This window comes from Pongo abelii, chromosome 16 (genome assembly GCF_028885655.2).
Source record: "Pongo abelii isolate AG06213 chromosome 16, NHGRI_mPonAbe1-v2.0_pri, whole genome shotgun sequence".
Taxonomy (NCBI): Eukaryota; Metazoa; Chordata; class Mammalia; order Primates; family Hominidae; genus Pongo; species Pongo abelii.
The window spans coordinates 57,470,866-57,497,747 of record NC_072001.2 but is presented as its reverse complement, the minus strand read 5'-3'; the positions used below and the strand labels follow the sequence as shown (position 1 = coordinate 57,497,747).

The 26,882-nt window shown below is 34.6% G+C and overlaps 1 protein-coding gene across 2 annotated transcripts in view; it reads right to left on the bottom strand.

Annotated features, from left to right (window-relative positions):
• UNC13C (unc-13 homolog C) overlaps positions 1–26,882 on the bottom strand; it is a 661,317-nt gene that overhangs the window by 108,362 nt on the left and 526,073 nt on the right. For both annotated transcript variants that reach the window (XM_063716164.1, XM_024232533.3), the window contains 5 exons: positions 26,179–26,305; positions 20,761–20,857; positions 19,959–20,102; positions 13,726–13,803; positions 9,068–9,145 (listed from right to left, as the gene is read on the bottom strand). In XM_063716164.1, the coding sequence (XP_063572234.1) occupies positions 9,068–9,145; positions 13,726–13,803; positions 19,959–20,102; positions 20,761–20,857; positions 26,179–26,305 (524 nt within the window). The remainder of the gene's footprint in view (positions 1–9,067; positions 9,146–13,725; positions 13,804–19,958; positions 20,103–20,760; positions 20,858–26,178; positions 26,306–26,882) is intronic.

The window sequence follows — 26,882 nt, the reverse complement described above, 5'->3', positions numbered from 1 at the left end:
CTACATTCTCACTGACATCTAGCCAATATCCTTCCTTCTTTTGATCTTCAGACTGCTTACAACAGTGTCAAACTTGACTCCACATCCTTTTCTCCTAAACATTCATTAGTTCTCTGCAATGTGGCTTGCTTCTGCTACAGATATGCCACTGACGTGTTAGCATATGGTCACCAATGATTTCTTAATTTCAAGGACCTTATTTATCTTAGCCTTCATTCATACTGTTGTTTGCTCTGTTTCCCAAGGTCCTTCCCTGCTTCTGTAACTGCCTGTGATTTGTCTGTGTCTTCTGTTAACTTTCCTCCTCTGTATATCCCTTAAATATTAGTGTCCTTCAATTCTCCTTTTTCAATCTTCTTTTCTTTTTACTCTGTACTCCCCTTGAGCAATTAAATTCATGCCCATGGCTTCAACTATCACCCATATGCTAAGGGCCCCAAATCTATTATCAACATTCTTAACAGCATGCCTGAGAATCATGTCTATATTTCCAAGTACCTAGTAAATTTCCACTTTGATGGCCCATGCATACTTCAGCTGTAGCATATCAAAGCACAACTTATTACCATTCTTAACTTATTTATCTTCTTATTTCCTCTGATTTGGTTAATGGCCTACAATTGTTTAAGGCAGAAATGTGAAAGTCATCTTTGACTTCTGTTTTCTTCCCTCCATATTTACTTCCATAACAAATATGATTGCTGATATCTCTGAAATGTTTTATCCACCTGTCTTGTCCTCTTCACTTCCAGATTCTGAATTTTTCTCCTCTGGCCCACTGTAATCATCTACACATTGTGTTCCTATTTCCTGTTTCCCCCCTTCATCCTCCTAACTGGTGTAATAAACCCAAATATGATCATTACACAGGTGTATCATCCTTCTAGCTGGCTTTCCACCAGGGAATTGCTTCAAGCAACTTCTCACAATCTTATCTGGGCTCTTGCTTTTTTTCTTTTTTCTTTTTAAAAGATCATTTTCCTTCAAATCTTCCAATTGACCAGAATCTTTTCATCTTATAAGGTCTACTTCAACTTAAAATATATGACTGAGAATTCAGCAAAAATTCCCTAGTGAATCTAGAAGTAGGGTACTTTCCTGGAAATGCCCTAAATCACTTCATAAGCCTGTGGTGTCAGCATGAATACTGTGGTTTGTTGTCAGAAGCAAAAGAATACATGGTCCTCTCTACTGGATACAAAAGTGCCCAGCTCTAACCATACTACCCTGTTTTTTGTTTCATTTTAAAATGTCTCTTAAGGAGAAACTCCAAGAACTTACATGACAATTTTCAGACAGACTATGGCATTTTCTGTATCCTATTCAGATTTGCATGAATGTTATGCTAGAGGTATCAGTTGTATAAATTCATGTTTGTAACTTCTGGGTTTCAAAAAGTTGAACATCAGTAGCTGTCTCCCATCCTAATTAAAGAGAGTATGCAGTAAATCCAACTGTCACTGTGCTTCAAATCAATGAAATGCCTTTGAGATATGTTAAATGAGGTTCTTCAGTCTAGACAACTGAAGGAAAAAAAAAAGATTGCCTTACCTTTTATAATTCACTCAATATAGTTTTGAGTTAGTGAATATAAGGAATTTTGGCTTTTTCTGTTTCTATGAACTGTTTTTCTTTAAATTACACCTTCAAGCTTTATATAAGTGATGTGACATTCTTTTCTCTTAAACATTTTTTCCCTTCTCACCTACAGCACATACACTATTCCTCTACTTCATGGATTGCTAACATGTGGATTGTCCTTATAATGACAGAAATTTAGAAAAAAAAAAGAATTTCTGAAATCACATAGTTCAACTTCCTCGTTTTTTTCCAGATGGGTAAAACCAAGGCACAGATAATGTGTTACACTTTTGGAGCCACATGGGGACTGAAGAGCAGCATTCTTAGAAACTATTTCCTCTGAAGAAATTCTCTTCTGAAAATGTTCATTAAAAAAACAGGAATCCCTGTTTTATAACAATGGGAAAGGAATTTAGGGCTTGTATGTTGCATCTATTGGCTAATTGTGAAAATGGATTGGGTAGGGATAAGTTAGGAATAGAATCAACGAGACACTTTATGTTTAGAATTTTGTTCTGCCCTTTTCCCCTGTCCTACTCTGTCTGACCCTTTGGGTGTTTCTTCACATTCTCGCATCTGTTATAAACCACTGCTCAGCGATGTGAATATAGTCCACCCAGTCAATTGAATTCATGACCTGTTGACCATCAAGTGCTGGGGACAGAGTGTTCTCTGTGAGCCATTATCTCAGGGTGCCTGAGGACTATTTTGCTAAGAAGGGCAAAAAAGAGAATTGACTGGGTTAAAGAAGTTAAATTTTACCAGTAACGGCATTGGTTTATGGTTTGTTAAAGCAGGCATGAGCAACTGAAGGTGATGACAAGAACATAATGAAATAGATTTATTATAGAAGATGGTAGTTAAAGTGAAGCTGTCTCCCTCTCCTTCCTTGCTGGGGCATGTGTCCTTTCTCCTTAAGTTTTCTTAAGGTTCAGAGAGAGGTGAGTTTAAAGAGACTTGGCAGTATATGAGTAACCCTCTGAGCTCTCTTAAATGCTCTGGGAAATGAGGTTAACAAGCATCACCTGACTGGGTCTGTATTTCATTTTGACATGGCTCGCCAACCAAAAAACCTTTCAACCTCCTCAGCAGCACCTTTTCTTAATTTCACAAGCTTAGCAGTTAGCTAAACTTTATGTGGTAGTAGTGCTAAATTATTAAACATATTTATTAAATCACTTCAATATAATTTGCTTTATTGGCCCTTATTATTCTCTTAATTTTCCATTAAGTTCAATTTATTAAATCTAATTGCAGAGATGGCAGAGATGGTTAGGAGGAGAAAGAAACCAGGCAGTCTCTGCATGTTGCCAGAATAAAAGGCCAGCACTTCATACATTCAATTCTCCTTATTATCTGGGGCTATGAAGCTATAACTGGTTGCTTTTACTGACTTCAGCCAAATTACATTTCCCTTTTTACCTCTATTTATACAACAAGAGGTGAGGTATGAGTTTATTTCTGAATTGTTGCAGGATAAGTTATAACAATTAAAACTTTCATCTGAAGGATATGTTCACGTTTAGGAAGTGTTCTTGTTGTTTTTCTCTCACAAACCTTATCTCTTTAATTGCTCTGATTCCCCTAAAAACTTCTAAGTTCTTTGACGGTGGGGTCTGCATCTTAGTAATTAATGTATCTCCAGTTCCTAGTAAAATTTACAGCTCATAACAGTGCTCAGCATATAAATATTTGTTGAATGAATTAGTGAAGGAGTAAATTCTGTCATCATATTCAGTGTGCTCAGATCTTTTTTTCATACAGCTGTCAGCCCCAAGGGGACGAGATGCGTACAGTGGTGGAGAAAGATGTGGAACAGCTGGCTTCTGAATATCCTTCAGTAAGTGCTAAAAGGCATCTCTAGTCTAATTATGTTTTACCAAGTCCCTTACACCTTGTAATCTCCTTGAGGCCCTAGGCATTAAAAAATCTTTTTATTTTGTACCCCAATTTCTTCCCACCTGCAGATAAACTACATGTAAGTAGGCAACAATGGATATTCTAACTAAACAAGAACTTTCCAAATTGCTTTAGAAAAGTTTTAGAACTGAAAGATATAATGTGACAGTTTGAAATTGTCTATTTTATTATCTAATATATACTTTATAATTTATTCTATATTTTGTAATTCCTGAAAATATGAGAACAGTAGATTAATTCTTATTAATTTATTAACTAGTAACTTATATTTCTATATTAAGAAGAAAAGGCGAGACAGATTAGAAACCTGAACGTAAAATTTGGCCTCTGTTAACTATAACACCATTTTTTATAAGATTACATACAAAATACAAGCATAAAGGCCAGAATCTTAAAAAACTGCAAGAATTTTGTATATGATTGCAAATCGACTACCTGTATTTTGGGATTATCATATTCTTTAATACAAATGCTTGCCTGCACTCTTGCATGCTGTCCCAATTTCCATACAAACACCTTGAATCTCAGGTGTTTTTAAGATTCAAAACACAGAAAGTAGGCTGGTCAGGAGTGGTGCACAAATAAGAAAAATGAGTATTCTGTGTTATTTTCTAATTATCTGTTCCTTTTTTCTTTGAGACAGCATCTCACTCTGTCATCCAGGCTGGAGTGCCGTGGTGCGATCTCTGCCCACTGCAACCTCTGCCTCTAGGGTTCAAGTGATTCTCCTGCTTCAGCCTCCTAAGTAGCTGGGATTACAGGCGCCCACGACCATGCCTGGCGTATTTTTGGTAGAAACAGGGTTTTGCCATGTTAGGCTGGTCTCGAACTCTTGACCTCAGGTGATCCACCCACTTTGGTCTCCCAAAGTGCTGGGATTACAGGAACGAGCTACCACACCTGGCCTGATTCTTTTTCAGAAAGCATATAGCAGTAATTCTCAAAGCATGGTCCCCAGACCGGTAGCATCAGCGTCACCCAGAGATTCCTTAGAAATGCAAATCATCTGGCCCTGCCCCAAATGTACTGAATCAAATACACTGGGGGTAGAGTTCAGTGATGTGTGTTTTTCATAAACTCAACAGGTAGTTCTGATGCGTGCTGAAGTTCAAGAAGAACTACTGGCATGGAGTATTATTTCCTTTGAAGCTCTGATCTTTCATCTCCTGTTGCCTCAGCACGTATAAAGTTGAGAAGCTAGTGGCAAGTGAAAAATGATGAAGATTAATGTTTTTCCTTCCTGGTCTAGGGTTGCTTAGCTAATGACTTGGTCCATGTGGCTAATAGGTATTACAATGAATTTCAGTGAGCTACACACACACACTTTTGGGCAGTCAGATGCAATTTCTAGTTGACACATCAAATTTGTCATTAAAAATTAAAAGAGACATAGATATACATCTCTGAAATAAAAGGAAAATTTAGTTGACCATTAAAATATACATATTTTTAGAATAATGGGGTTATGGTCCAAATTCCTTGGCTCTATTCTGCCTGGACTTACGTGAAGTTACTCTCATGGGAAATTTTACTACCATGATATGACACAGAAGAGTCAATCCTTTTTTGAGTCATAACAATACAAGTAGCATTATCATTATACCTAATTGATCTGCCTGTGCTCAACAGCTGAAAATAATTTAGCTGAACAAATGAACCCTCCTTTTTCCCTAAATGTCTTAATAACAGCTAACTATAATTTGAAGTAACATCAACAGTTAGCGGGCTTATGGATAACTATGGATTCTACCATTTAAAATGATTGCACCAATAAAATATTGTGAAGGATCAATGCACCTTCTAAATCAATGATCATAATACAAGTTCTTTAGAGTTTCAGAATCTATATCTTATAACTTCCTGAAAAGAAATTAAATTTTGGATTTTTTTCATATACCTGTATATATTAGATTGCAAATTAATGATAAGTCCTTTTCATGGGCTGCAGCAATGTGTTTTTGCTACAAAATAAATACAAGCTAAGTAATTATTTGCAATTGCTAGATAATAAATTATATTCATGAAATAATTAAGCTATTAACATAATGTAACCTAAAGTAATCATGCTGATAATCATTTTGTTGTTATTGTGTTATAAAGGGACAGGTAATATTACATGGGGATTTTAGTGTAAATTAACTTGTAGCTCTAGTACATCTACAACATGGGTTGGCTATTTTATTTGTTTTAGTATAGTGATTCCCAAAACTGTATCCACATAAAAAATCATCAGAGGTGCTTTTTAAAAAAACAGACTCTGTACTCCATTCCTACAGGTTAGTTTTTCTTCATGGTTTGTGAGATATTTTTTTTTATGTTCTCTAGAAGAATCAGAGGTGTTATGCCAAAACATGCCTCTGATTTGTATGTAGAGAAGTGTGTTGGAAAATCACTTTATAGGAGAAGAAAATTAGTGGTTTGCTTTTCTCTTTTGACTTTTTTTTCCCTAAATAGGGCATTAGAAAGTAAATGTGCTGACATGGCCCATAGGATATTGTGCATGCAACTGTCTAACAGTGATTGCTTAAGTGACCATTTTTGGAACCACTGGCAACAGCATAATCCCAAGATCACCATGGTGTTAAGCAATGCTTCCATTTGAACTCCATATGAAGAGTGGATTTTTCCACTGAAAAAAGTTTTTAAACACTCTTTTTATTTCCAGAGGGAAAAGAGGCTGATTCTGTGAAGAAAAAACAGCTGCCTCAACTACATGGTGATCAGGTTAAAGCAGCAGGGAGCTGCAGTAGCATGCAGTCATGCCTGTAAGCAGCCAGCACTCTGCAGATAGTATAATATTAGAGGGAAGCAATGCTGTTGTTAGAAGCCAGATAATAAACACATAGCATTAAAAACCATTTTGAGCAAGTGCACAAGCAATTATTTGCTATTTAATTTTTATAGCAAGAAGTACGTATCTCAGCACAGATGGTGGGGGATAAAATAAAAAGAAACTCTTAAACGAAGAATAAAGTCTAGCCTGGAATATTTCCCTTATTTACAGTGGAATTGGTTATAATACCAGTCAAAGGTTTTACAACCAGTTCCAGTGTAAGGAAAAAACTGGAAATTTGAATTAGAACACATTGTATAACTTTTAAAGGCCCCTGAACATGTCTGCATCAAGTGTTGCATATCAAAGGGTGAATTCTGTAATTTTCTCATATCAAAGAGTGAATTCTATAATTTTCAATGAAATCCTTTTTCATCTTTATAAAAGCCCCAAGTTAAGGAAACCGTCTAGATACTGCCATGTTTATACAACGATACTGGAAGAACTCTGCTTATTATTTTGAAATTCTGTTGCCTAGAGACACAAGAGTAATCAGAAACTCTAACATAATTCTGTATCAATTAAGCTTCTATTTTCTGGAAGGACACATGATGCACTCAGACTTGAATGCAAGTCTTGCTTCCTCCTGACATTTCATCAATCTCTATGCCAATGCTGACTGGCCCTACCTAAAACTTTGAGCTGAAAATGGAAGACAATAATAGAAAAGATCTATGCATAGAGAGGAGAAAAAGAAAACAGGAGAAACAGAAAATCACAGAAAAGGGTAAAGAGAGGAAGGAAAGAAATGAAAAAAATATTTAGAAAAATAAAGGAGCAGATTACATTGTCAGAAGCTAGGCATTCATTTTATTTCACTGATTTATTTACGTTTTCTTCTTAAATCATGTCTGAGGAGTTTAGCAAATAGACATTGCAAGAGTTTTAAAGGGAGAAGGTACCAAGCTCAGTATTTCTGTTTTCATTATTTTCTTCAATAAGAGGAGGAGTTCTATGGTTTAGTCATATATTTGAAATAAAATGAATAGTGTGAAACCTGTATACTTCAAACCAGCAATTCTATCTGAAATAAGGAATTCATTTTTGATTGGTGAACAAGCCACTTTATAACATTTTTAATTAGCAAGTGGCTTGGCCCATCCAGTTTCCTTTAAGTACAGGTCTGATTTATCTGGTTAAATTCAGTTCAACTATATGTTATTCACATTAGAGTTCAAACACAGAATAGTAATGAAATAGCGTAAGTAGCCTAAGGAGAAGTTTATGGAAATATGACATTTTAAATATAACTTTATTCTTAAATGATCTGTGGGCTTTAAAATGTATAGAAAGGAGATAATATTTCCCACATGAAATCAATAATTTCTTCATCACTTTTCTAAATGCTAAGTGGACTTCAAGTCTGAATATAAAACATCAGTAAAATTGAAAAGGAAATCTCACATTATGTTCCTTAATTGGTTGTGCTTACCTAATTCAGCAGAATAATTTTAAAATAAGATCAATGCCCTCAAACTTTACATAAAGCATTAACACACTTTAGGGAATGAGGCCTTATTTCATACAAATAAAACTGAGATTGCAATGAAGGCACAGCTCATAAGGGTTCATTTTTTTAAAGTTTTGCATCATCACACATATATTCTAGTGCTTCTCCATTGTAGAATGCTAAATAGCAAGTTCATTTTTCAAAATAGTGAAAAACAAACAGACATTGGGGAAGTGTAAAAACATCTCCTTGGGGTTAAAAGCAAAATCACATGGGAAGGAGCCAATCTTAAAAGAAACATTTATAGTCACATAAATTTAGAAATAAAAAGGATATTTACTTTGAAATGCATCCTAGCATTACGCACATCTCATAAACTTTCCCATGGGAAGGAACACTGTAAAGGAATCTTAAACAGAAGTATTTATCTACATATTCTTGACATAGCTGCCCTTGAGATTGTTTCGAGGGGAATAAGGGCATGGGGAGAAACCCTGCTTCATGACCCTCCCTCTCAGCACCTTCTCCAGTCCTCAATCCCTGAATGCTTAGGTCAGTTTATGAAAGAAAAGACTGTGGCAGGCAGGAAGATGCAGATGCATAGCTAGTATTTCGCTGTCTGTCTGTTCCAAACAAGCAAATGGGAATAAGTAGAAAATGCAATGGTCTATAGGTATGGAGTGAGGGTTGGAGGGAACAGGCAGGTAAGGGATAAGATGCTTACTATCACAAACCTCATAAAAGAATCTTTCTCCTTCCTTCTTCTGCTCATGGAATTGCAAGTCAAAGATGTTGGACAAAGACATGACACATTACAGACACATCACACAACACATTTTTGACAGAGCTTTCTCGATGTGAAAAATAAGCTACCAGTACATCAAAGACCAATAGCGCCACAAAGCATATTTCAGAACAAACATTGATATCAAGCTGACATTGTACAAGACAGTGAAAAACACAGTTTGTGGAATTTTACAAGTCATTAGCATACAAATATATATGTGTGTACATATGACTACACACACAAACATACATGCACACACACATTAAGACCAAAGGCTACTATCTTCTGCCTCCCATTCACACTTCTAATGTATTTACTAAAGTATTCTGTTGTGGATAATAATCATTTTAGTTGTTAATGACATTTGAGATTATTGTCGTTTCCTGTTCTTAGTTAACCATGTAAAAACTTGATTAAGACACTTTCATAGCAAGAGATATGCCGCTAATAATCTCTAAGTAGGTTTTTAGCAAATGTAGGAGAAAAAGATACCCACCTCTTTCCCTCCCATGGATTCAAACATTTTTTCCAGCTGGACCCGCAATTGTTGAATATTGTTCATCAAGATACAGGGCTTTAAATATAGAAAAAAAGACTATTATGAGCAATCTTTTTATATAAAATTATTGAATGAGCTTAACTTATAAGTGGTGGAAAATAGCTATCTTGGATTCCTATTATATTAGATGTATATACTAATTCTGCTATTTCAACATTATAGTTTGTAACAGTTAAGAATGGAAATGGAAAAACATAATGCCACATTGGGGAATGAAATTTAATAACATACTCAGACAATAAACCATTGGAGACTTGCTGCTAAAGTTTCTTTTATCTTTAACATTGTAACATTTCATACTTAGAAAGTAAGCACATTTTTTCTTTTTATAGATTTACTTTTAGAAAAAGGTTAGCTTAAATTCTTCTGTTATTTTACTGTTTTAGAAAACAAAACACCATGTGATTTTTTAAATGCAAAAACATTTTAAAAATAAACTTAAATAGATTTTCTGGCTACAGGTAAAGACCACATGCTGGTATTCGAAGCGTTTTGCTTCTGTTTTGAACGTGCGTTTTTCTTCTCATTTTCCTACTTGCTTATTTGACTCACATCCATCATTCAGGTTAGAGCGTTCTTTTTTCCTGGATTTTATCTTATCACTCACTTGGGATTTGTTTTATATTGCTTTACATTTCAGTTGCTTTTCACTCTCACTGGCCAACCTTAAATACATTGTACATGCTGCTGTGTCTCTTTCTGCTTTTCTTACTCACAAACTACTGCACAGTGGTGTACATATAATACATGCTTAGAAAATGTTTCTCCACTTGTTTCCAAGGAGCCAGAAATATAACAATAACAAAGATGTAAAGCTTTGTGACAGGTCTAGATGTGAACTTAGAATAGTAAACATTAATTCATAATCAGAAAACAATTTATAATAGTTATAGAATCATTTAACCTTTGCTGTATATTGATTCCTAAGAGCCAGTGTATCAGAGGAAAACAGACACAGAAAGAGAAATAGACAAAGGAAGGAAAATGGATGTATCTTCCAAGTTGCTGGGAAATAAGCCAACAACCAGAGTCATGCAAAGGATTCAGGGGATGTCAGAGAGGTGTTAGCTCTTAACAGTGGAAAGATTTTATTATTACTTGAGCCACATTAATGACCTTTGTAAAACTTTCTACTTGACTCTCAAAGTGACCACATCATCACTTTGATTTATGCAAACAATTTAAAAATTCCTTTCTGTTTCCTTGATTCCAGTCACTTAAACACTTTATTTTTTAACACAGATAGCTGAGATGTGTCTCCCAAAGATTCTGTTTTAATTAGCTGAATCAAAATGTTCCACAAATGATTCTGATCCATAGCCATAAGTGAGTACTACTTGATCTGGGCTTAGTCCTTTCCATAGTGGGTAGGGCCACATTTTCAGAGGATTCAGCATCTTGACCCAAAATCCACAAACTAAGCCAATAGCCTATCTTTTCACTAGGATGTAGGGTCATTGACATTTACTTTGAATTGCAGAAAGGGAAGATTTGGTGTGAATCTGGGCAATCCTACCGGGGGAAATCCGAGGTCAAAGTAAAACAATGACTTATAATGAGAAACAGGAAGACTACACAGGTGAGTGGTTATTATCACCTTGTTTCCCATGTCTAAGTTAGCTTGATAGACTCTTCTTAGATTATTTGATATTAACATTCAAGCTAATCTTTATTGTCACATATAACAGGACCCTAGTACTAGCTTTATAAATAAAGGCCAACTGCCAACTCTTCTTACTGTGATGATTTCTGATTAAAAAGAGCTACTGAGAACAAAATAAACATGGACAGTTTGGCTCACTTGACGTGGATTACCACTGACCCCAAGTTACCCTACAGAGAAAAAAGAGGAGATGCAGTTATCCGGAGGGAGACAAAAATAAATTTGAGACTCTCCCTTTTCATTAAGAGTTCCCTGACCTTGAAATGTTCAAAGTTCAGTTTTACTGAATCAATTCCTCAAACTGCTACTGGGAACAGATTATACAAATTCACCTTAAATTTAATCATGAAACAGTTTTTACTTTCGACAACTTCATAGTAAATGAAAAAAAGAACAACTTCATAGTAAATAAAAAAAAAGAACAACTTCATAGTAAATGAAAAAAATAAACTGACAGCAAAGGAAACATTACCCTAATTCAGGGATATTGCTTTTTGAGTTTAATAAGACAAAACAAACTATGTTAAAGTCAATTTGTGTCTTCCTATTTTTATATCTTGATTTTTTCCCTAAAAATAGAATAATACCTTTAATTTTATCTCAATCTGGAACAAAGTTAGGAAACTGAAACATAATGAATATGAAAGTTTCAGACTAGGAACATTTCTACATGGCCAAAGTGTTTCTGAGTTTAAAAATATTTTAAAAATTATTTAAAATAAAAGTAATTCTAATTTAGATTGTGATGTCTTGCTATATTTTGGAATGTGAAATTAAATGAATAAAAATATTTTGACCCATTTCAAATTTAAAATGTTACAATAGAAAACAAATTATTCTGACATGGATATTTTATTTAACTCTGGTCTTTAATTCTGAACCCTGAGAACTCAAATGTTATGGTCATATCTTTTTTGTTTGTACGTTTTTGAGACAGAGTTTCACTCTTTTTTTGGCCAGGCTGGAGTGCAATGGCACGATCTTGGCTCACTGCAACCTCCATCTCCCAGGATCAAGCAATTCTTCTGCCTCAGCCTCCCAAGTAGCTTGGATTACAGGTGCATGCCACCACACCTGGTTAATTTTATATTTTTAGTAGAGACAGGGTTTCACCATGTTGGCCAGGCTGGTCTTGAACTCCTGACCTCAGGTGATCTGCTCACCTCGGCCGCCCAAAGTGCTGGAATTATGGGTGTGAGCCACCGCGCCTGGCCTATATTATGGTCACATGTTAAATGATGTCTATCTTTAGATGTTTCTAGCTCAATTTGCAGATGAAATAGATATATTGCCATAGATCTACTGAAAGATGTACAAGTTTCAGTGGTCTTGATATTGAAATCTGATATTGAAATAATTATAAATAAGTATCTGTAATAGTAACTATATATACTCATGGAAATGTACAAAAGCATTTGAATTTGCCTTGAATGAAAACATAAGCCTAGTAACCAAGTGATATTCTTTTATAAAAGCTAAAATGATACTTGGCATTTAAGCAATAGTGTATAAGGCTGGTCAAGATATTAGTAATTATGGAAGAAAAGCCCCGAGGGAAGGAAAAGGAAGTTCCTTTGCTGTAATATTTGGAGGGCTTTTGTTTCTTTTTATAAAGATTTAATTTTTAAAAGTATAAAACCTACAGAAAGAGTACATAGAATAATATAATAAATACTGGGTTATGATTTTTATCTCAGTGTTTATTAAATGTAAAATATAATATAGAATGTTAATACATAAAGTGGAACTCTGCAGGGGCTTTTAAAAACTAATTTGCCTTTCTGAATGGCAGGAATTAGCCTTAGGAGTTCATGGTCACCTTTCAAAATCTTCAATTTGGCTGTTCTAATATAAACAGGATCCTTCTGTGAAATTATCAGATACTGTTTTGATTTTCAATGTAACACTTTAGACATGTATTATCTTTTAATCAGAAATAATATACTTTCAATAAATAAATATCTTGCTTTTTGAGTATAATCAATAGCAATAAGAAATAATTGTTTGAGTTGTCAAAAAGTTCTAATAAAATTTCTGGGCAGCATATTAATTTAAGGAAAAGAAGTATCTTATAGAATTCTCAAGAACCATTAGGACTGACTTATCTTAATGAGCTGTCAGCAAGAGGTCAATGAGGTTTCAGGGAGAAAACTAGTAGCTGTCTTTAGAATAATTTAGATTCACCTGATAGCGAAACTGATTTTTGGAGGGAGAAAAAACTGGTTTTTCTTTTTTTTAAAAAAAAATCCTATACTCACTTTTTAAACACTTTTTTTTTCAGAGCTACTGTTTTTCAAAATGTTTACAATGCTGCCAATGTATTTCTCCTAATATTACAGATTGAATAAGAAAGTTTTCACATTCCATCATAAAATAAATCTTACTATATTTCAAATACCTTTATCTAGCTTTTCTTTATGCCTTTTATTAAGTTGCAATACTAGTTTGAATTTTATAAATATTTTCTCAATCATCTAAAAAAGCTATTTTAATAATTTGGAATAGAAATCAGCATTGTTCCATATATTAACGTTTGCAATTTATTTGAAAACTGAAAGAATAAATTACACTTATTTGAGTATTAGTGCCAAAATGAAACTAGTTGGTGCCAATACTCATCTAATTTTTAAGTCCCTTGTTTTTCTCAGCTCCAGTGTTTTATGAGTATGTTTATTTTCAATTATTTATTCTAGTCTTGTTTCCTATCTACATGGAAAACCACAAGTTGGCTGGCATTGAGACACTCTCTACCTTCCTGTAAATCCTGTATCAAAACCAGTTCAAGAACCCTGGAGAAGTTTTCAACTTAAGATCCTTATTTCTTATTATTCTATATGAAAACTGAAAGTCAACAATTTCTCTTCCTTACTGATACTTTGAAGAAGTAAATCTCAACTGAGAGATACTTGAAAGTAGAGACATTTTTACTTACCACATTTTCCTTATCACAATATGAACTGAAATCACTTGATACAATTGCAGCATACTGGAGCAGCACTTTATTGATAGTCTAAGAAAGAAAACATTGTAAACTTTACCCAGGTAAGTATGTAGTTTACAAATACGCTATAAAGTTTAATCCTAAGTTAACTTCTTGCTGTCTTTTTCATCTTAGTTCTACATTTTTTTCTCCCTCTAACAACTGTTTCTGAACCTAAGAATGCCCTCTGTTTTCATTAATTATGCAAAGCAGAGGAAAATAAACCATGTTAATTAAATTTTATTTCAATTACTTAAAGATGCATGAATGCATTTGCACTCTACTGCTTTTATACATAGATTAAATTATCATAAGCCAAATGTAGATGTGATTTTCTTAGAAGAGATAAGGCAACAACAGCAGTAGAAATGTCATCTCCTTTGATAGAAAAGTAAAGACAAAAAAGCTTTTATTTTCTTATTTGTACAACATATGTCTGAATTTTCTTAGTGGCTCAAAATCAACTGAGGGAGACACTCCAAAGAGTTAAGCTGAAGAAGAGATGTTTAATTTATAAACCTGAATTCGCTAAATTGATTATAAGCTTGCTTACACACTTTGAAAATCACAACGAAATCCTGAAATAAGAGATAAGATAACACACAGAAAATCAATACTTCGTTGAAGTACACAGTAACGTGATAATATGCATCAGCTCAAATAGAAAGTTGACCTTGAAAAATATAAAATCTTATCAAGCAGCAGACCAATAAATCCTGGTAAACAGATGGCTGATCAGACTGAATTATCTTCCAAATGTGTCTCTTCAAATTTTACTTTAGACATAATGTTGAATTACTTTGGACTTACCTATGAAATACTTATTCGTTTGTACATATGAACACTACTCTCAATCTACGGCTTCTTGATGACATTATAAACTTGAAGAATTATTATATTGTATTGCATACACAACAACATATAAACACAAACCATAAACCTGACTTTAGGCAGTCGTAACTCAGACATTGTAACTTGCTTAAGGTAAAGTTTGGGCTGTGTGAAAATCCTTTACAACTTAGTGCCATGTGAGATTTTTTAATTCTTATGATTCTGCTTCCCCTACATCCTACAGCTGTTGGGTGACTTGCTGAACAGCCTGGATTTTGTTTTTTGCTTTTTTTTTTTTTTTATCGTTTTCTAAAGAAGAAAGAGGAAGCTGGATACCCTTTACAATAATTCTTGAAGTATGCCCTATGGCCTACAGTTTGAGTCTACTTCATAGGAAAACTTTAGTCCCTTGAATTTATGCTTAGAGACAAGGAATCCCGGGATCTCACATGTACTAGCCTACAAATGCCAATGGTTAGCAAGTCAGGATGGGCTGCAGGTAAGACAAAGTGCACAGTCATATAGATATATCCAGCCTGGGCGACAGAGCGAGACTGTCTCAAAAAAAAAAAAAAAAAAAAAGAATATAGCTTAAAGCTGTGTGCCTATAAGAGTTGCAAGTACACTGCCGTAATAACTCCCATCTTTACTAATGTACAATGTGCACTTAAATGAGAGTGTGCAAAGTACATTTTGTGGGCAACTTCAATTTCATTCTAATTTATTCAGCTAAGTAAACAACTATCACAAAATAGCTCTTTAACACTAATAAGCTGTTGCTTATGACATGCTTAACTCATTGTTTCTTGGAATATAGTTCTGGAATCAGCAGCATTAAAAGCATTACCTGGGAACTTGTTGAACATGCACATTATTTGGTCCTATCCTAAATTACTGAGTCAGAAATGCCAGAGGTGGACCCCAGCTGTCTGGGTTTTAACAAGTCTAAGGTAATTCCAATGCATACAAAGTTTGAGAACCACTATCTTAACGAATGCATGGCAGGGTGGAGGTAACTCTTCAGAGAGAAGCTGTGATGGAAGGGGCACCTGGCAAGGCCTGGAACATAAGACATCTGGGTGTGTGAGCTTAGGTCATGATTTTATCTTTGGGGAACTACTGGTCTTCAGAAGAGAGTATAGTGCAGAGAGAGGGAACAAACAGCCTAGCAGGGACTGTTGCATCTTGTTCTAAAGAAATAGTCATGAGGAGTAGAGGGCTCTTTTATGGATGCCTATAAAGAGCTGCTATTCGAAAAGTTCCAGATTAAATAACATGAAATTCTAATAGGAGTGTAGCAGTACAGAGAATGATTCTGCTGTATTTAAAGGATTAGACAGGGTGACTAAAATATCTTTCAGCTACAGTCAGTTCTGATTTGACACACAGGTACTGGTGGAGCATTGAGTGGGACCGCCATCAATTACTCAGACAAAGGCATTGTATTTTTCTGAGCTAATGCCACCCTGTTAGGAGTGGGCTAAATATCCTGTCAACACTTCCAGTTATTCCATCTAGTGTATTTATCTTTTGATCAGTAAGATAAGAAGTGTGGTTCAAAATCCATCTTTTCATTCACATTTTATGCATGGAACAATGCAGTATTAGAGCAACACAAGGAAGACAAGAAAACTGTCATATTGATTCAGCAACATTAGAAATGTGACTTCACGGATTGATGTAATGTATTTTAACACATCCAACGTAAGATAGGGTCTCCCATTTCTGTCACCATAAATGCCTAGGTTTGATCTCAAGGGTAAAAAACAAATAGTGACATTCTATTCTCCAAATTTCTAACTTAATTCTGATCACACCAGAATGAGAAGTGAGTATAGTTTAGTGGTTGAAAGGATTCTATCCATATCATTTCAATTATTTAAACGTTTTTAGTCTGTTTCATCATGGATGGAAATTAGGGAAAATAATAGTACCCATTTAATTATATGGTTGTGAAGAATAAGAAAATGTATAAAGTGATTAGCATATAATAATGCTAAATGAATTATCATTATTATTGTTAAAAATTAGAATTATGTTCCCAGAGAACAAGGAATAGAAATATGTGTGCGTCATTTACCACAGTATCTCTAGCACCTGGCAAACAGCCAGACTCATACCCAGGACTTAATATTTGTTTACTTATTTTTAAGCAATATTAAAAATAACATTACTTCATATCTATTTTTAAAATTAAATTACCCATACTTGTCAAGAGCAGCACTATAGTCATAGGAATATTAACTACTCATGTGCCCATTTTATCACTCATCGTAGCTTCTGAATGTTCTTGATATGAAATTTGAAGCATTTTGTTTGGTACCTTTTTTAGTCTTATATCCTGTTTAGTAAGAATAAATTGTCCCTTTAAATCCCAGTTTAAAATGCAAAAATTTTTAAATCTCTACAGATACAATTAATATGTCTTATCTCCAGGAGACTGTTTAAATCAATATAAATCCCATAAAGATAATGGGATTTTAGTATATTTTGATATAAGGATTCCAATACTTAGAAGTGTAGAGTTTTCAAGACTAATTAGTCAGTCACATCTGATGAAATAAAAACAAATTCCAATAGTTTGCAGTTCTTGTGAAATGGCTAATTACGGTAAACACAAACCATTTTTATCTACTTTGTTATATAAAATACAAATTATAGATAGAAGGGCTGATAATGAGTTTGGGACCAGCCTGGCCAACATGGAGAAACCCTGTCTCTACTAAAAATGCAAAAAATTAGCCGGGTATGGTGACAAACACCTGTAATCCCAGCTACTCTTGAGAGGCAAAGCCAGGAGAATCACTTGAACCCGGGAGGTGAAGGTTGCAGTGAGGGGAGATTGTGCCACTGCTCTCCGGTGATAGAATGAGACTGTCTCAAAAAGAAAAAAAAAAAGGAAAGGCTGATCATGGTAAAATGGATTTGACTGATGTTACTTATTTTTATATTTATGTTTAATTGATTTTGCTTTTTATTTATTATTCTGTATAGTGAGTCACTGCAAGAGTTAAAAAGAGAAATGCTGGCAAGAGATTTTTAAATCATTCCAATAAAATAGAATTTCTTTTTCAATGAAAATTACTAATTTCTTCTTTTCCAGAAAATGCTTCTCGTTGTTCTTACATTATTTCCTGCTGACAATTGGATATTGTTGAATTTCCATGGATTAAAAATGTTTTACTTAATTGATTTTTTTATTGCACCAATAAAAGCACACATCTCCTCAGTAATACATGGAAGCTGATTCTTTTCTTCTTGCTTCAGAGAATGTGTTTTCCTGAGTGTGATTCTAATACAACCTTCCTTGTGACCTCCCACCCTTTTATACTTCCATTCAGTACATTTGGTTATACCCCAGCAGGCTTATTGTGGCTAAGTTCAGTATTGCAGCTGAAGAAAGGTCAGAGCTACCAACGGGTGGCTGCAGCCCAGGGTCTAGGAATCTCAATTCAGCGTTCTTTCTACTCTGTTACCGTGCACTCATGTCTCCCAACTTACATAACCTACCTGCCTGACTACTCTGAGGGTGAATTCTAGTTACTTTTCTAACATCAGGTACAATTATAATACGTTACTAAATATATTAACCTAAATATATTAACCCTGAGATTTTTAAATTCTCATATGAGCCTGCTTCCCCTACATCCTACAGAATTCCAAGAATAGGATGTGACATACTTTGGCAAACGCTATTCCTAATGACCCAGTTTCATTCTTTTCTTGGCATTCACCCAAACACAGCTGCTCATCAAGAAAAGACTTAGAGAATTTTTAGAATTATGCTCTACAGATGTCACTATATTGGGAAATTAGAATCATCTAACGAGACTCAGAAAGTCATCTCTAAGAATGGTTTAAATAAATGATTATTGGCTATTTTTAAAAATTTTAAAAGTAGGAGGTTAGTCTTCTTAATTAATGAAGACTTGAGATCAGAATATTTCATGGCAAATAAATATAATACAGTTTAGTGTCTCTCTGTCTTTGCTTCTTTATCTATATTCTGGGCCTCTTTAAACTTCTGAGATGCTCTGATTATAACATTTGACTTTGTCATAGTTGTTTGCAGCTTTGGCCCTTCCATACAAGTTGTCTGAGGTCAGAGATTATGCTTATTCATGACTACATCCCTCAAAGTGGCTTACAGTGCGTGCAAGTGAGGCATATCAGCAAGCACTTGTTGAATGAACAGCCTAAAACCTCAGTCATCATTCAATCCACGGAATCAGACTTATATTTAGATCAGCCAGACGTAGAACTGTGTAAGTAGTTTCCCTAAATTACTATGTTTGTTATGTCACTACTCTGCATAAAAATCTCCAAAGGTTCTGTGTTTCCTAAATTGACCAGCACATTAAGTCTAAACTTCTCAACCTGGGAAGCAAAGTTCTTCAGATCTGGGGTATCTTCACTCTCCCAACATTTCCTACTGCTTCTCCCCACAAGGGTTGTTTCTCCCTGCCCTTCCCATGTCAGTCTCAGCTTTACCTCTTCCTTTGTTCCTGCTATTCCTCTGGCTTAGAATACTTTTCTAACTTCTCCATTTTAGTCTTCTACGAGCCCTGCCCTTGTCATGAAGCCTCTGTCTATTTCAGCTCTCATCAGATCTCCCTCCACTCAATTTACGGTTGATCTCACTAAGCTTGAAGCTGAATTGTGTCCCTTTTCACGTCATCTTTCAATTAGTTTATGTCATGTGGTCTTGCATATTATATGGATTTTTTTTGAGATTTGATAGACAGTGGCTGCTTCTTTTATTTCTTATATTTCCCTTGAAACTCTTGGCAAAGTAGTAAGCACATGGTAAGCCATTTTAGATTTTAAGAGGAGAAGAGGCCTTAAGATAAATTTGGTTTATCAAAATCAGTATGTCAAATATGAAAACTAAATTCATAAAAAACTTGAACTATTGAGATTCAATTACAAATATTGGCTGATTTGTAATCAGAAATCAGTTTTCATGGCTCCAAGTTCAATATACGTTGTACTATACTACAATGTCTGCTAAAACACTTAGCAATTTGCACATGAAATTGCCAAGGCTTACTTTCAGCTAGAAAACACCACATTTGAAATGGGAGTAATTTGGAAATCTATGGTAATTTCTTCTATTATAAGTAACTGAGTCCTCGATGTGAACAATAAATAAGTTTTTAAGAGATAAATCCATATTAAAGAAATAAGAAGTGCAGGAAATCAGATGGGAATCTTGGAAACAACTGAATTTACTAGTACAGAATTACAAATAAACTGGGATAGGGGTGACAGAGAAGACTAACACCACAAAACAATAGCATTTTTCAGATTGCCACAGACCCAGAAAAAAAGAAGACTCATTTTATTTAACCTACCTTTGCAAATCTTCTCATTAAGTGAGATAATGCTTCAGGATTAGGGCATTCCAGTTTCTTAATAATCTCAAAGCTCTGATTCAGCTGAGCAAAGACATCAACCACGGAGCAAGAAAAGAGGGCATGATCAGATGTCTGCTGGAACTGTGCGGAGAGGAGGTGAAACCATCCCAAACAGTACATTAGAGGCGGAATGGAAAAATCTTCGTTATTTCCCATCAACAACTGAATCTCCCGTATCATATATTTACATTTCCCAGTAATAAAATGCTTACCCACTTTAAAATCATTAATCTCCTTTTCTAGAAAGTGTGGTGGAACTAATATCATGGAGCAAGCTGCTGCTAATTGGTTTTTCCACTGCTGAATTGAGGTACTGGTTCTTTTGTATTTCATTTTCTCCAAAGGCAGTAGGTTAGCTTAGCAAGCCGGTTGTGGCTCAAGATTTTGGGAGCTGCTGCACAGGGACTGGGAGAATGTCTGCTCCTAATCTAGAAATCCTGGAAAAGTTCCAGGACAACAAAGATGTTTTGTACAAGCTTAGGGAACCTGTAGATTCAGATTAATGTAAGAATTAAAGAAAATCTTGGGAAAAATGGGTGACTGATTTTTTTTTTTTAAATAAATGTACGCAAGTTTCTAGGGTTCTGATCAGACCATTGAAATTGTGTTTTAAATTAATTTTGGTCATTGGGTAATGGAAACAATTAATAACAATGAGTCTAATAATTTCCATTAAGTTAAAAGCAAGCAATGTGACTGAATCATGGCAATGAACATTCTTAAGGTAATTTAAACTCACTCCATCTTTTTTGTCTCTTCCCAGTGCTCCATGAAGGAATTCCATTGACACATCTTCATTTTCATCTAGCCACTGCATGACAAAAGGTTCAAACCACCTATAACAAATTAATAATGTTACATACCACAAAGGATATCATTTGCATGTAATTAACAGGAATGCTGCTCTTTTTGTATATGAGAGTAATTCAGAATCAACAATCTCATTCTCTCTTGCAGTTGTGCTTCCTCAGAGACCTCTACCTGTTCTCCATCAAATCAATCTCCTCCTCTTTACCTCCAACCTCTACCTTGTCTTGATTCTTCCCATGTTGCCTTAAATATGCTTAGTTTCCAATAGCTACTCTGTAATTCCCTTCAAAATTCAAACTCTTGTAAAATGTAGACCTTGTGTGCTCTCTTCCCTGTCAACCCATTTCCTCATTTTTAAATTCTTTGCCATAGAGCTTCTACCCATTCACACTAATCTGTAACTGGTCCTGGGTGCTTACCTCAGACTCGTAAGTTATGATCTATAATCTATGGACAATTGATTTTTGGAAATTGTTTAAGATATTTTTTTCTCCATTCTGAGCATAAATTCTTTTTTCTGTATGTGTGCCCAGTTGATCTAGCATCATTTATTTAGAACACCACTTATTCCCCCACCGCATTGAATTTGCATCTTTGATGCAAATGAGGTCATCATGCCATACATGTGAATTGGCCTCTGGACTATTTTATTCCCTTGGTCCATTTGTTATGCACTGATATGGTTTGGATCTGTGTCCCCACCAAATCTCATGTCAAATTGTAGTCCTCAATGTTGGAGGTGTGGCCTGGTAGGAGGTGGTTTGATCATGCAGGTGGAGTTTTCATGAATAGTTTAGAACTATCCCCTTGGTGCTGTTCTTGTGGTAGTGTTTGAGTTCTCATGAGATCTGGTTATTTAAAACTGTGCAGCACATCCTGCCTCACTCTCTCTTGCTCGTGCTCCCCCGATGTGAGATGCCCCATTCCCCCTTTGCCTTTTGCCATGATTGAAAGCTTCCTGGAGACTTCCCAGAAGCAGAAGCCACTATGTTTCTTGTACAGCCTGCAGAACTATGAGCCAATTAAACCTATTTATTTTTTTACCTAGGCTCAGGTATTTCTTTATAGCAGTGTGAGAACGGACTGAGAAATGCATTAACATGACACTCTCTTAAGAACTCTACCTTATTAGATAACCAATAATGTAGTTCTCCGGTTTGTAGACTGCCTTTGTATTTTTAAGCACTTTGCATTTCTACATGCATTTTAAAAATCTTGTCAATTTGCACAAAAATATCTTTTGAAATTTGCATAGGGTTGCATTGAAACTGTAGGTCCATGTGGAGAGAATTACTATCATTATAATAATGCATCTTTTTAGGAATGTTACATATTTCATTTAGTTCATCTTAAATTTCTCTCATAATATTTTATAGTTGCTTGAAAAGATGGCTTATATGCTGTTCATCACATTTATTTGTGGTGATTTTAATGTTATTTAAATGGTACAATTTATATATAATTTTCTAATTGTTTGTGGCTATAATACAGAAATTTAATAAAGTTTTAAATAGACCACATGTACTTTTAAAATTCTACTTCAAAAACGTTTTGAATTTTCATCTACTTCCTGTTTTAGCTGCATTCTACAAAATTGGATATGCCATAAATATTTTGTAATTTTTACCATGATTTCTTTTTTTACTCATGAGTATTTAGAATATTCTGCTGATTTTCTGTATTTAGTTATCTAATTATCTTCTTGGAGTTGATCTGTGTCTTAATTCTATAGTGTCAAGAATACATAATATATGATTTCTCCCCTTAACATGTATTAGTTTTGTTTTATGGCTCAGGAGACAGTCTATTTTGGTAAATGTACCATGTGTACCTAATAACAATATGTATTTTATCATTTGTGTTTATAAATTTTATATGGGTGTTTTTGTGTGTAAGTATTGTCAATGAAAAATTATGGAAACTCTGGATGATCAGATATAGATATAGAAATATAGATACCTATATAGATGGATATCTCTAAATGTTTTATTCATATTTTTCAAACTTCTTTGTTCTTACTGTTTTTTGGGGTCTGGTTTTTCAATTCATTGCTGAAGAAGCATAATCTCCAGATAGTTATTTAGTCCTGTTGTCTGGTAGCCTTTAATTTTTTGATGAATGTTATATATTGTCCATGAAAAATTGTGGACCTTTGATCTAGACAGTGTTGGGTTTTAGGTTGGTCTATTTCCACTTTGTCATTATTTCTAGGGCAGAGACCTTCAAAAATCTCACCCGAAAGCCTGGAGTGTTTATAATGTTCCTTCTTTCTTAATTTTTGTACACAATGTATGATTCCATTTATATAAAGTATAAAAATCTATAAAACTAATCTATGCTATTAGGCATCAGAAGGTGGTTACTGCTGCAACAGAAGGAGAGGCTGTTACTGTAAGTAGGCACAAAGGGGACCAGACTTGACTTCTAACATTTGTCCCTTCAGCACTATGAGACTGCTAAAGTATCTACTTAGTTCCCAATCTGTTAGTGGCCACTTTCTACTTGATTTTCTTCTGCCCCAATCTCAACACATAGGCAAATTAGGCATCAGAAAATGCCTTCAGTGGGAACTGCCTGTAGAATGTTGTGCTCATATCTCTGTGGTTTCCTTTTCTCTGGGATCTTGGTCTCACAAATCCAAGCAGCCTTCATAGCCCCGTCACTCATATTGTTTCTCCAGTCCAGGGAGACAGCTGTAAACTCTGAGCTACTGTTGGCTGTTTGCTCTGCAAGCCCCATATTGCAAACTGGCAGATGTATGGGGGTGAAAACATGGGAGAGAAGATGCAACAAAATACAGGACTCATCTTAGTGCATTTTTCTTTTCTCAGGGATCTTAGATTCTCAAGTGCTGGTTGCCTTTGTTGTCTCTGTTGTCTTTCTGATGCTGTTTAATTTTATTTACCTTTTTTGTTGGCCATCAGGGAAAATATTAGTCTGATTTTAGTTTAGTGTAGAGTGTCTAGACAGAGCCAGAAGCAGAAGTGTCTGGCAAATAGCTCCTCTATTTACTTCCCTATTCCTGATCAGTGATACTACCAACAACTTAGGCATACAGACTTCATGTTTAACTCTTTCCTCTTTCTTGTTTATTTTTCTATTTTTAAAATGTTTTCATTTCAATAGGTTTTGAGGGGAACACATGGTGTTTGGTTACACGAATAAGTTTTTTAGTGGTGATTTCTGAGATTTTGGTGCATCCATCATCTAAGCAGTGTTTACTGTACCCAATGTGTAGTCTTTTATCCTTCCCCCCCACCTCCCTTTCCCCCAAGTCTTCAAAGTCCATTGTATCATTCTTATGCCTTTGCTTCCTCATAGCTCAGCTCCTACTTATGAGTGAAAACATATGTTTGGTTTTCCGTTCCTGAGTTACTTCACTTAGAATAATGGTCTCCAGTTCCATCCAGGTTGCTGGGAATGTCATTATTTCTTTCCTTTCTATGGCTGAGTAGTATTCTACGGTGTGTACATATATGTGTATACACATATATATACACACCACAATTTCTTTATCCACTCGTTGATTGATGGGCATATGGGCTGGTTCCACATTTTTGAAATTGTGAATTGTGCTTCTAAAAACATGCATGTGCAAAGATCTTTTTTGTATATGACTTCTTTTCCTTTGGGTAGATACTCAGAAGTGGGATTGCTGGATTAAATGGTAGATCTACTTTTAGTTCTTTAAGGAATCTTCACCTTTCCTCTTTCTTTTAACCCCATATGTCTTTAGTTGACAAATTCTGTAAATTCTGTCTTCAAAATTTCTGTCCCACATCTTCATCCTTTGCATACTTACTGCAATCACTCTATATTATCAATATAGCCTTTATTTAACATAAAGACTATAATTTTATGTTACTTATTTTAAGTATGTTTTATTTGACAAAAGAAGTTGTATGTACTTACCAAGTATAACATGTTGTTTTGAAATATGTATACATTGTGGAATGGCTAAATTGAAATAATTAACAAATGCATTACTTCACATACTTATCATTTTTATGGTGAGAACATGTAAAATATGTTCTCTTGCAACTTTTCAGAATATGATACACTAATTATAGTCACCATGTTGTATAATAGATCTTTTGAACTCATTCCTCCTACTTAACTAAAATGTTGTATCTTTTGACCAAAATCTCCCCAACACCCTATACCCAATAGTATAGCATTTTTAAGTTATCCCACTGTCCCCTTACTTCTTATATATTTTGTATGAGAAAAGTTGTGTTAAAGGGCTCTTCTAATTTCATATCTAAATCACTCATTACCTTCTAAATCTCTTCTCTGCCCCCCATTCCTTGTCTCTTCCAACTCCCACAATGCCTGATGAATGTGGTACAAGCTTCACAATATTTATTTATAACAATCTGGCTCAAAACTACTTTTCCTACATTATTTTTAAAACGCTACTATTAATTTTATAAAAATAGAAATATGCCTCACTTCCTATGGATGATAGCTCATATATTCTTACCTCCATAATTATGCTCATAACTTTCATTTTCATCTTAATGCTTTTTCTCCCTTTTCTTTCTGTAACCTGGCAAATTTTATAAAGTCTACATCAAATGCTATCCCATCCATAAATATTGTGTGGAGTTCCCCAAATGGAGGTAATTTCTCTCTTCTGTGAAACCCTATTGCACTTTGCTTATGCTCTTTAAATTAGCACATATTTCATTTTGATTTGCCTTATAATGATATTTGAACTTATCAGCATCTCCTAGAGTATAAGTTCCTTTCAGGGTGGGAGTCTTTATTTTCTATTGCTCTACAGCACCTGGAAAGTGCCTGGCATAGGGAAGACCCCATCAATAGAATAAAATAGAATTCTAATACATATCAAATGCAAAGTATTACATGAGTCCTTGTGTGATTACAAATGTGTTTGAAAGAGGCATATTTATGAGAAAGTTCCCTGTTAAACCACTATTTCTATTTTTAGAAATAAGAATTCCTAAGAGTGTTACAAGTTTGAATAAAAAGGAAAATCTGAATATATAGGTCAATATACAAGCACCATAATTTCCCCCAAAAAATCTGTGTTCTGGTACTTTTACAGAAAATCATTCATGTTTTCACGTGAGCCATGTCTTATTATGCATTTTTTTGTCTTTGAGTTGAATATCCAGGTAGGGCATATTTGAAATGTGCAACACAATTCAATTAAATATGGTTCCCAAAGACATGCAAATCCTTTAATGTTAACTTCATAACGGAAATTTCTGCATTCCAATGAAGATTATGTGAAGAGATTTTAGTGCTGCACAATTCAGGTGTAATTTTACAGGACTGTGAATTTAGATCTGAGGGTGTGTGTGTGAAAATCACTACTTACAAGGAGTATTCAGGAACAGCATCCTTGAAGGCAGGAAGTTCACGCACATATTCATTATAAAACCATTTAACTTTGAAATGCAAATTCATATAATCGGTGCTCTTGCATAACCGCTGATTTTCATGTTCTATAACAGATAAAATCAAATATTTAATAAAGCTTGGTTTGCCAACAATGCTGCTATGTTCCAATCTGTTTTTATTAATAGAATTTCTAAAAGGAAGAAAATAGTATATTAGATGTAAAGGTATAATGAATTGCTAAAAGCAGAGCGAAAATTTTATAAAATGCAGAAATAATTACAAGTCCCACATAGAATAGGTCAAGCAGTAATGCAAAATAACTTCAATGTTCTAATCCAGCTTACTGAAAAATGCGAAAAGTCAGATGTAGTTACAGAGAAGTAACATACTAAAATTTCGTTTATCTGCAAATTTTCATATTTTCACTGCTTTTAGCTTGATGCAAAGTGACAGAGAGAATTAAAATTCTTTTTTTAAAATTATTCTTTAAGTTTTAGGGTACATGTGCACAATGTGCAGGTTTGTTACATATGTATACATGTGCCATGTTGTTCTAAGCATGCATAAAACATGAGTCAGGAGCTATAATCATTGATTAATCAATATTGGAGATATGAAGTGAGTAGATCACATTTCTGGCCTAGTTATTTACCCCCTAAAGCATTAAAATAGTTGAAAAGG